Source organism: Lineus longissimus, chromosome 3, assembly GCF_910592395.1.
Source record: "Lineus longissimus chromosome 3, tnLinLong1.2, whole genome shotgun sequence".
Lineage (NCBI taxonomy): Eukaryota > Metazoa > Nemertea > Pilidiophora > Heteronemertea > Lineidae > Lineus > Lineus longissimus.
This window is the reverse complement of record NC_088310.1, coordinates 12,707,644-12,718,113: the sequence shown is the minus strand read 5'-3', so window position 1 is coordinate 12,718,113 and position 10,470 is coordinate 12,707,644. Positions and strand designations below refer to the sequence as shown.

Genomic DNA, 10,470 nt, shown 5'->3' with positions numbered 1-10,470 from the left:
CACCTCCTCCCAGAAGCAAGGACGCTAACCAGCTTTTTTTTAAAGTGGCCTAATGATACGCCTTTTCTGAGAAATGCCTCTGTCATACAATGTTTCTGTGAATCTATTTTTAGTAAATGTACATGTGACCGACCATAGAGCTTGTACTAGTACAGTTCTGCCAGTGTCAATCAGTCATGGAGTTCATAGCAACTAGTCGTGGAGGGAGGAAGCTTCTCTTTGAAGGTTTCTGTTATGTTAAGCAAAAAGATTTAAGCGAGGGGAAGGAAAGTTGGGAATGAGAGCAAAGACGACGAAGTGAGTGCAAAGCAAAGTTGCACATCATGAACAACCAGGTTGTGCAGAGGGTGACGACCATACACATGCTGGAGATGCTGCTCGAGTTGAAATGCTGACAGTGAGGAGCAATATGAAACAGAGAGCGGAAGAAACTGAAGAAACTCCACAACAGATAATTACAGCAGGAGTGCAAAACATGAGTGATGCAGCCGCTGGAGCTATGACACCCATAACAAACGTCCGCAGAAATATCCGACGAAACAGACAGCGTGCTGGAAACCAACCTCCTGTCCCGGCCAGTGCTGCAGATGTTATTATCCCCAGACAGTATCAAATGACAGCTAGAGATGGTATCTTTTTACGGTTTGATAATGGTGAAGGAGAAGCTGACAGAATACTCATTTATATGAGTGAAGATGGGCAACAATGCCTTGCAACGTCTGATTTCTGGTTTGCCGACGGAACATTTAAAGTAGTGCCAGAAGTCTTTTTCCAACTGTACACCATTCACAGTTTAACAGCTAACGGAAGTGTTTTCCCTAGTGTGAACGCTCTCATCACCAATAAGAGACAGGATACCTATGCGCGTGTTCTTCGAGAAGTGTCGGCCATCGCAGGTGGGGTGAACGGCCTCCAGCCGACAGAAGTGCTCATTGACTTCGAACGGGCAGCCATGAATGCCATACTGGACGTGTTCCCCGACGTGGAGGTGAAAGGATGTTTCTTTCACATGACTCAAAATGTATATCGTCAGGTAAATATGCCGAAGTTGGGGGAAAACCTGAAATTTTGGTTCGTTCAAAATAAATCAGACATACCAATTTCAGTATGCTTGGAGTTCCAAAAGAAATTGGAACATTCCAAAAATTGGAACGTCTGTCATATGACCTCCCAAATTCTTTTTCTAATTGATTTTTGACAATCGTACCCGGTATATTTGATTCTCCAGGTTCTTCAACTCGTCATTTATCAGTCAAAGCAATTGTTTACGGATTTACCACGATTCAATAAAAAATTAAAACGTTTAACCGGCGGCCCCGACAATTGCCATGGGCGATAATCTAAAAATATTTTGCTTGCCCTTATTGCTTGCCATAGTTGTGTACGAAATGTCATTTTTTTCAGGTTCAAGCCCGAGGATTGGCCAATGCTTACCAGGCAGATGCAGAGTTTGCGTTACAACTCCGTATGATTCCTTCCTTGGCATTCCTCCCTGAAGATGATGTTATTGCTGGTTTCAATGGATTGCAGGATTATCTCCCAGATAATGCTCTTCCTATTCTGCAGTATTTCGAAGCTACATACATTGGAGAAGAGCGAGATAATGGCAATGGCAGAAGAAATCCCCTCTTTCCCATACCCATGTGGAATATGCATCAGCGCACACTTGACAACCTACCGAGAACCAACAACCACGTGGAAGGCTGGCACCGGCGGTTTCAGTCTGATGTTGGGGCATACCACCCTAATTTCTGGAAATTTCTTGAGGTCCTAAAGCGAGAGGATGCTCTGACACATGTTCAAATGGTCCAAAATCAAGCAGGCCAAAATCCTCCTGTCCGGCGAGCTGTGTACAGGAATGTGCAACAGAGGTTGCACAACCTTGTAGTAGACTACCCCAATAGGGACATTATTGGATTTTTGAGAGGGGTTGCCCATAATTTTAACTTGTAGTGTCGATGAGGAAAATCAAGTTGACATTGAAACTTTGTTTATTTTACCTTGATGTCATTTGAAGCGGGCTAGATGAGCAATTGTTAGGGGTACTCACGAGTGTTACAGTACATTTTAACTCAGGGTTGGAGTTCTGATCTTCTTCATTCTGTTTTCATTCTAAAATGGTCAGAGGTTCATTGACCAAGCTGTAATTAGTCTCCGTCAACCTACGTATGTAGGGTTGAAAGGAGACTCTTGGTTTAGCTAGGCAAATTCCCCCAATTTATAACCCCGTTCCAGGTGACTACGGTGTATGCAATGCACTGTGTATATCATTAGTGATTGGAGAACCCAGGTGGATTCGTGTTCGCGAAGTTTAGGGAAAACTGGACATTGGGTAAATCAAATAGTATAATGAGTTGTTTATCGAAACATCAAAGGTGTGCAGTGCGAATTTTCAGAATTATTTAGCGAGCAATAACGACATATTTTAGGGGACGAGACAGCCGTTTTGCGATGGGTCGTGAAAATTTGATTCGCCATTACACAATCTCCAAACGAGACGTATTATGCGACCATATTCCCTGCCAATTTCGATTTCCGCCATTGCACATTCTCCAAACGAGACGTATTATGCGACCATATTCCCTGCCAATTTCGATAGCTTCCATGTTGGACAGGAAGTGGCCCGTGGAAATGGACTGAAAATGGCCGCAATTGATCAATTCGTACTTAAGAGCAACGATTACAGGAACACACTTGCTTAGACATAAATTGAAATCTTTTATGATTCATTGTTGTTATAAGTTATTCTTGCTACAAACAAATTTTCGCGGCAACAATAGTGGTCAATACAGGCAGGGCCTTGGAGCGAGGCGACGGCGTTGATAAGACGATCAAGTTCCGGTCATGCGCAAGTCGCATGTGCAGAGTAGTGTTTAAGGCACATGTGAACCACAACATCACCATCGCTGCTATCCCAACACAGCGTTAACACAGCAGCAACATAAACCCAATGCAAACCTTGCCAGCGAAGACAATTCTCATACCAAGGTCTACAAACCAGTAACCCGACTTTTAATCTCCAACTAGGCCTATGTATATATGTATATGGAACGAGTTTACAATCGCCGATCACACCCCAAAAAAAGGTCATCGGTTGACTTATGACTAACCAAGCACCACTGTTCAATGGATTTATAGTTGAATGCGATCAAACTACGTCATTTCCGATCGGGGATTCTAAAGTTTAGCCATGTATATATCTATTTTCCCAATAAACTTTTAACCAAAACATACTGCCTCCTCAACTTCCTCAAAACAAAGCAACCCACAGTTGACGGAGACTCCAGAGTCTGCCTGCAGACTCAACCGACAATTCTAGTTTGTATTTGGTTTTTCTCTGGCGATTCTTGCCTTTTTCTTTTTTGTGCTGCTATATGCACATGTATGTATATCACTACATGTACATGTATATCTGATGTTTTGAAACTTGTTTGTTGTTTGATTAAAATAGAAAACTTCACATGATACCTCCGTCTCCTTCCACCATCACAACTAATCAAGAAATGAAGTCATAGTACAGGTCAAAGAAGGTAATGATTATTTAAGTTATTTTGTGCTGAAAATTACTGAAGGGTGGCCTATCTGCTACCTTCAGTAATTCTGCTACCTTCAGTTTGTTTCATTTAAAAGAAATACAGCAATCCTTACCATTCTTACATTTGACCTATGGATTGCCCTGGAGTAATGCATATAAGTATGCTCTTAAATCTATTAATACAGGCCAGAGCTGATCATCCTGCTACTCTTGGACTGACCGACTCAATCAAGTTCTCTTTGACTGTCCCCGGCGGTAAATGTCCTAGGGGGGCAGAAGTCCTATGGGGGCAGATGTCCTAGGGTGGCAGATGTCCTAGGGGCAGAAGTCCTAGGGGGGCAGAAGTCCTACGGGGGCTAATGTCCGGGGGGCAAATGTCCGGGGGGCAAAATGTCCTAGGGGGGCTAATGTCCGGGGGGCAAATGTCCGGGGGGCAGATGTCCTAGGGGGGCAGGAGTCCTAGGGGGGCTAATGTCCGGGGGGCAAATGTCCGGGGGGAAAGATCCGGGGGGCAGATGTCCGGGGGGCAAATGCCCTAGAATCGTACCACGATACCATGCATTTGAACTTGACTTGGAAGATGTGTCATTAGGAACCACAGTTGTCACATTATCTGAACTTCACAATAATGTACCCTTTACTTATCTGCAAAGGGGGAAGAAAAGGTACGTTATGCTGACTGAAAGTGCACTTCGTTGCTAATGTACATGTATTATAATGCTCCATGATGTATTTTGCTGGGCTGTCAGAGCAGAGCTTTGTAATGGGCAGATGAGTGAAGACTGTCAGGACAGATATTGTTAAAGGGAATAGAGCATGGATTTTGCATAGGGGTTATTTGTTACTAATAACACTTCCTGTTCATGCCAGAGCTTATCATTGAAGTTTGTTTATTCAACTAAAGCTCGACTGGTACTGTGCAACCTATACTAGTATTTGAATGAACGACCTTTCAATAATAAGCTCTGGCGCATAAACAGGGAGTGTTATTTGTAACAAAAAAACCCAATGCCAAATCCGCGCTTCTTATCGATCATCTTCCAGGCCTAAGTGATTTTCCTCGTCATGGGCCTACCGTGAACACAATAGCAAAGTGGTGATCCTAGAGTAGCTTTCATGTTTTTTCCCCAGTTCTGGATTTTCTGTAAGATGATGCAGGTTCATGATCATTCAGAAATGGACTAATTCCCCTAAGAAGGCCTTTCTTTTCTAGAATTGTTTCGCTTCATGCTTGCATGTTTTGAAAACCTCTTTGAGTAAATCAATAAGCCAAAAATGCTGTCTTCACAAAGACCGACCTTTTTGGCACTTTTTACCTGTATAAAATACTCGTGCATTTTATTGTGATTACACTACAGTACTGTGAATTTGATTACTAAACTATGATATTGAAGTAACGGTATGCCATGTTGTATCAAGAAGGGGCCTCCTCATGATAAACTCTTCAGTCTAAATGAAATGGCCAGGGCCATTGTGCTCACCTCGTGTGAAGGAAAGATGGATGCAGCATAGCATGGTAAGGCCAAGGAATAAAAATGTTTAAAAAAAAGAACATGTGCAGGAGATATACATGTAGCAGTTTTAATGTTTTAGGTTTTACCAAGATTCAGATCAGACCAAACTCGGTCTCTGAGGCGGTAGGTGATAAAGCTTGGAATCAGTGAAACCTTGGAACCAGTGATAAACCTTGGAATCAGTCCTAAAAATGCATAAAAACATGAAATAATGCCATTTGAACCTAAGGTGGTTACGAATCAATATTTGGAGCTTATTTTTACATGATCAGATCGGAATTTGACGGTAGTTTAGAAATCAGTCGCATATCCGATTCAATAATCCATATTTTAAAACAACCCAGTCATACCTCGCCTCCAGTGTACACTACTGATCTCCCAAATATGGGCATGCACGTCACGACACGCCCACCACACACCCATAATATGGACCAATCAGCGCTCCGCTTACTACGCCACCACACGGGGCCTATTTGAACTACGGAGCGGTGTGATCATACAGGATGATACAGAGAAGATTGACTACATCATGCAGTACCGGCTGGCACTTATCCGTAGAAAAGTAGATGAAAGTTTATTACCGAAGGTTTTAGCCGGGTTTGGAGATGAAAAATGTGAATAAATTCCTTCGCCGTGAGCGATTTCTTACATCTTCCAGTACGCATCGAGGGATGCAGAGATCTTTGTGACGTCACCAGTTCTAAGCGGTTTTTTTTATTCACGTGTGTGTTTGTCCTATGATCTCGTGCGTCTAGTACCGAGCATAATACTTTATCGTCTATGGAATACAAAACAATCATAAAAACTAATTTTTGCTTCCATTGAAGAGAAATAAAATATTTTAACGACCACAGCGCATTGCCAATTGATGACGTCATCCTCCACATTAAAAATGTTGGCTTCTGAACTAACTGGCAAATTGCTATCAATAAAGTCAGCTGGGACGAGACTGTCAGTTGGGAGGGTATAAATCGTGGAAGGAACGCACCCGATTTCCCGCGCTATTTGCACAGTGATTCCATGGTTTACATTGAATATTCCAAGGTTTATCAGTGTTTCCAAGGTTTCACTAATTCCATACTTTATCAACTACCCTCTGAGGCACCTTCCCCATAGAGGTATACGGTATACTACACTATACGCGAACAATGGCTTCACAAAGGGTGCATGACCATGAAACTAGTATAAGGGTGCATGACCATGAAACTAGTATAAGTTTCATGGTCATGCACCCTTTGTGAAGCCATTGTTCGCGTATAGTGTAGTATACCATATACCTCTATGTATACCTCTATGGAATAGGTGCCTTAGGTGTGCATAATATCTGTACCAAGATTCAACTCAATACCTTGTAGCAATACATTGTAGCTCTAACAGATTGAAATGTGTCCTGCTGACAGGCTTACTGGACTTTGCGCAATATTTCGCTACATCATATGCCTAAGAAATTGGCCAATTATATTAATATTTTTATTAGAGAAATATCCGTCCTAAATAATGACAGAAAAGGGTGGTTTATTTCAATTTTGTGTCGACATGGTCGAGGTCACGTGACATAAACAACGCACTGGTAAAAACCTATGTCGACGGAGGGGGGTTTGGGGGGGGGGGTGTCCCCCCATTGTAACAGCTGTAGTTGTTAGAGCTTGCACCTAACATATGCTCGTAGGGGGGTTCGGGGGAGCTCCCCCGACCTAAAGGGGGGCTCACTAAGTCCTTGACTTTACATATTACTAAATAAAAGCAAAACTTCACTTCACACTTTTCGGGGTTGAAAATGTATTCACGTAAGTTACCAAAATAACATGCCAAATTCACACATGACCTGTTATTTCTCAAAGCTTGGAAGCTCAATGTCTGAATGTAATGTATGCGCGTAATGTATACTCTCAGCAAGCGAATAGTTGTGATCGTCGGTTTTTGATACGAATCGTTTCCTGTATGGCCGTTACAAGTCGTTGTCTGAATATGATATGAACCTGCTTACCGTTCAATGCTGCTCCCTGTGACGCTTTACCCGCAAAAGTTCAATAAAAAATGCTGATAATGACTTACACGACTTGTTCGCATCGTAAACATAGTGGTACCCGGGTTAAATGTCTTTGCGTTTGGCCTAATTTTACAACGATTACTCCCCATGTAACCACGATCTAGGATGGACAGGCTGTGTATTAATATGTAAAGTCAAGAACTTAGTGAGCCCCCCTTTAGGTCGGGGGAGCTCCCCCGAATCCCCCTACGAGCATATGTTAAGTGCAAGCTCTGACAACTACAGCTGATACAATGGGGGGACACCCCACAAACCCCCCTCCGTCGACATAGGTTTTTACCAGTGCGTTGGGGGGAACCCCCCCCCCACCCCCCCCCCCCCCCCCCCGGTGGACAGTCAACTAGCCCTTCTGTGTCATACTGCTGGAGGGGGGGGTGCGATGGGACCATCCATATAGTAATTATAGTTCCTTCCGACACATTTTTGTTTTGGTAATGTAATACATTGTGATTGTCCTTATTCACGGGAATCGGGCGTTTCCAGTGATATACGACACTTAAATGGATTGTCCTCATGCATTCACTTTGGAAACGCATTTTAAAATAGATGTTACGTCCTGTTAATGGGGCACGTCATCATCGCGTACATTTGGGAAAAACTCCCTAACGAGACCGGAGCAGACGGCTGAAAGTAGTTTAATTATTGGCCGCTAGGGTTCAGAATGTCGCTCACCCGAATTTTTCACGCAACCTTTGCTAAATAGAGCTAGTTCTAGTTTGTGATTCATTTTAATACTTCAGATTTGGGTAGTAGACTAAAATAACTTAGTCGTCAGTGTGGTTTTAAGCAGGAAAAACGTATTTGTTTTTCTTAAAGTGCCTTTTTTGGACGGGTGTGTGCGATTGTTTTGTTTATGTCACGTGACCTCGACCATGTCGACACAAAATTGAAATAAACCACCCTTTTCTGTCATTATTTAGGACGGATATTTCTCTAATAAAAATATTAATATAATTGGCCAATTTCTTAGGCATATGATGTAGCGAATTCCCATGAAGATTTAAATTAATTTAAATTAATTTCAACAAATGGGATAGCAACCACCACCGGAAGATCGCGGAGAAATCGGTAAACTCAACGGAGTTAATTCAGAAATATACCAAAAAAAATTGTTTGTAGGATATAATATACAATAGTTACTCTCTTTATTTCTCATCAAATCAGTATATACTCCCACACACACGTGTATCTTAAGAGCCCCTCCTAAAGGGCAGGCGGTATTTGCACCACGCCACCACGGGCACCACGCGACCACCACGCCACCACGCGAACAGGCGGAGCGATCATAATGACGATATCAAAACAAGCCATCAGACCACAGACACTTGAGAGTTGTGGTTACACCTACCAATTATAGATGGCATGTTGGTATACTGCGTTGTTGCCTGACGGGATTTACGAGTATTTATTACTTGTTAATGGCATTCGCAAAAAGCAGGGCTATTATTAAGCCGCTATACATCCGTGTCCAACCGTTTGTCATGAGAGATCTTATCACACCATTATTGTTATCACAATACTGTCACTGCGGAGAAAGTATAGATCGGAGACCTATTATTGCGAATTCGTGTTGTACAGAGACTTGTCCCCGGTAAAGGTCCTGTACGGCACGTACGCTTATGCATTGAAGGCCTATTTGGTACACTGATGTGAAAGTAAATATTGTGACCTGTTTTAAAGGTCCCGCCCTATTGTTCGACAATGGTTCAGTGATTTCAAATACCTGACGGGCTCATCTTGCCTATAGGTGTATTGTCTCATGTGTGAATAGTTTCGACGTCCTGTGAGAGGTGAGAGACCCCTATTGGCTACTTCGTGTAACTTTATTTTGCCAACATAGCTGCTGCCTATAGCGTCCCTTCAAACACTATGAAGACTGTGACACTGGTGTGAAAGTAAATATAGTCCACTATTTAAAAGTCCTGTTCTATTGTTTGATGGGATTTCATGAATAGCAATATGGGCCCAGGCTTATACATCGTAGACGTATTACAGTCATTTGAAAGTCAGTATAGTCCCCAGTTTTAAAAGTCCGGGTGATTTTTCAGGAATTTAAAGATGACTACTGCATTAACTTTCATATCAGGTCATTGATTTTGAACATTCTGCCCTAGGTCACATGCATTCGGAGAGCGCGATCGCTACTGGGGACCTTTTGGTCGCTCGTGGGACGCTAGGGAAGCTAGGATAGCAGCCAACGCCATCTATAATTGTTCCAAGAAACCATGATCCAATGAATCGACCGCTATTTTGATATCGTCATTATGATCGCTCCGCCTGTTCGCGTGGTGGCGTGGTGGTCGCGTGGTGCCCGTGGTGGCGTGGTGCAAATACCGCCTGCCCTCCTAAAGGGGGGCTTAAAAATCAGTAGGCATGTCCAACAAGACATGTGTCTCAGCTGCCTGGGACATCACTCAAAAGTCGTTCTCTGCAATGCATGCAAGCACTGCGTGTGTGTTTGATTTGTGTATACAATGTACGTTACCCTCTCTACTTCAAATGAGTGAACCTCATAAGGGTTTGATTAATTAATTGTTTGTCGTACCTTCTTCGATCGAGGTCCGAACAAATTTTCAGGCTAGAGATCACCAACTTATGAAGCACTGCCCCCCCCCCCCCCCCCCCAACTACAAAGAAAGACCATATGAGACCCACTAAGGCAGCACTAGAGTTAGACTACAAAACTAAGACCCCTACTCATGAACTACAAAACTAAGACCCACTTTTATTTCGATATTTGATTTGATTCATCTTCAGTACTCAAAGAGTGAAGTTGTGGGAGGTTGTATAACAGCCACCACCATGCCCGCCACCATGCCCACCCCCAACCCATCTTCAACATCAAGCAGAAGTGTAACAACATGTATAATGAGTGGGCCGGGTGGCATGGTTGAATTTCACTTCCTACCTAGACACCAGGCCTGTTTGGAATTGACCAGCATGTTACGACCAACACCTAGTATCTAGGATGTGGGATATTGAGTCCATATCAAGGACTGACTTTAGACTGAATGTTTACCTGGAGACAAGAATTTGTTTATCAACAAGAGGATGGCCTTGAATAAACGGGGGGAGGGGGTTATATTTATTAACATAAAAATACAAAGGAATGAAGTCCCAACTATGCTATAATACACCCAGCCACAAATCATGACTAAGATGGGTAATGCATTCCAACCACCATGACTAGGGTCTGCAGTAGTACTAGTACATGTAGAATGAAAAGTTCATAACATTAACCAATTTTCAAACGAACTATTAATCATTCACATTTAAAAACTTTTGACACTGACCCTTGCACTCAACATGCTCTATGAAATTCTTTAATTTGTAAATTTTACTAATTACTTTTTCAGCTCCCTACCTGATGT

General features: G+C 42.7%; 1 protein-coding gene across 1 annotated transcript; it reads left to right on the top strand.

The window, feature by feature from the left end:
* The first annotated feature begins 409 nt into the window (after nucleotides 1-409).
* On the top strand, nucleotides 410-9,328 carry LOC135484777 (uncharacterized). Its single transcript, XM_064766457.1, has 3 exons — nucleotides 410-1,033; nucleotides 1,405-1,565; nucleotides 9,214-9,328. Exons 1-3 carry the CDS (start codon nucleotides 410-412, stop codon nucleotides 9,326-9,328), a joined length of 900 nt encoding a protein of 299 aa, XP_064622527.1.
* The last annotated feature ends 1,142 nt before the right edge of the window (nucleotides 9,329-10,470 follow it).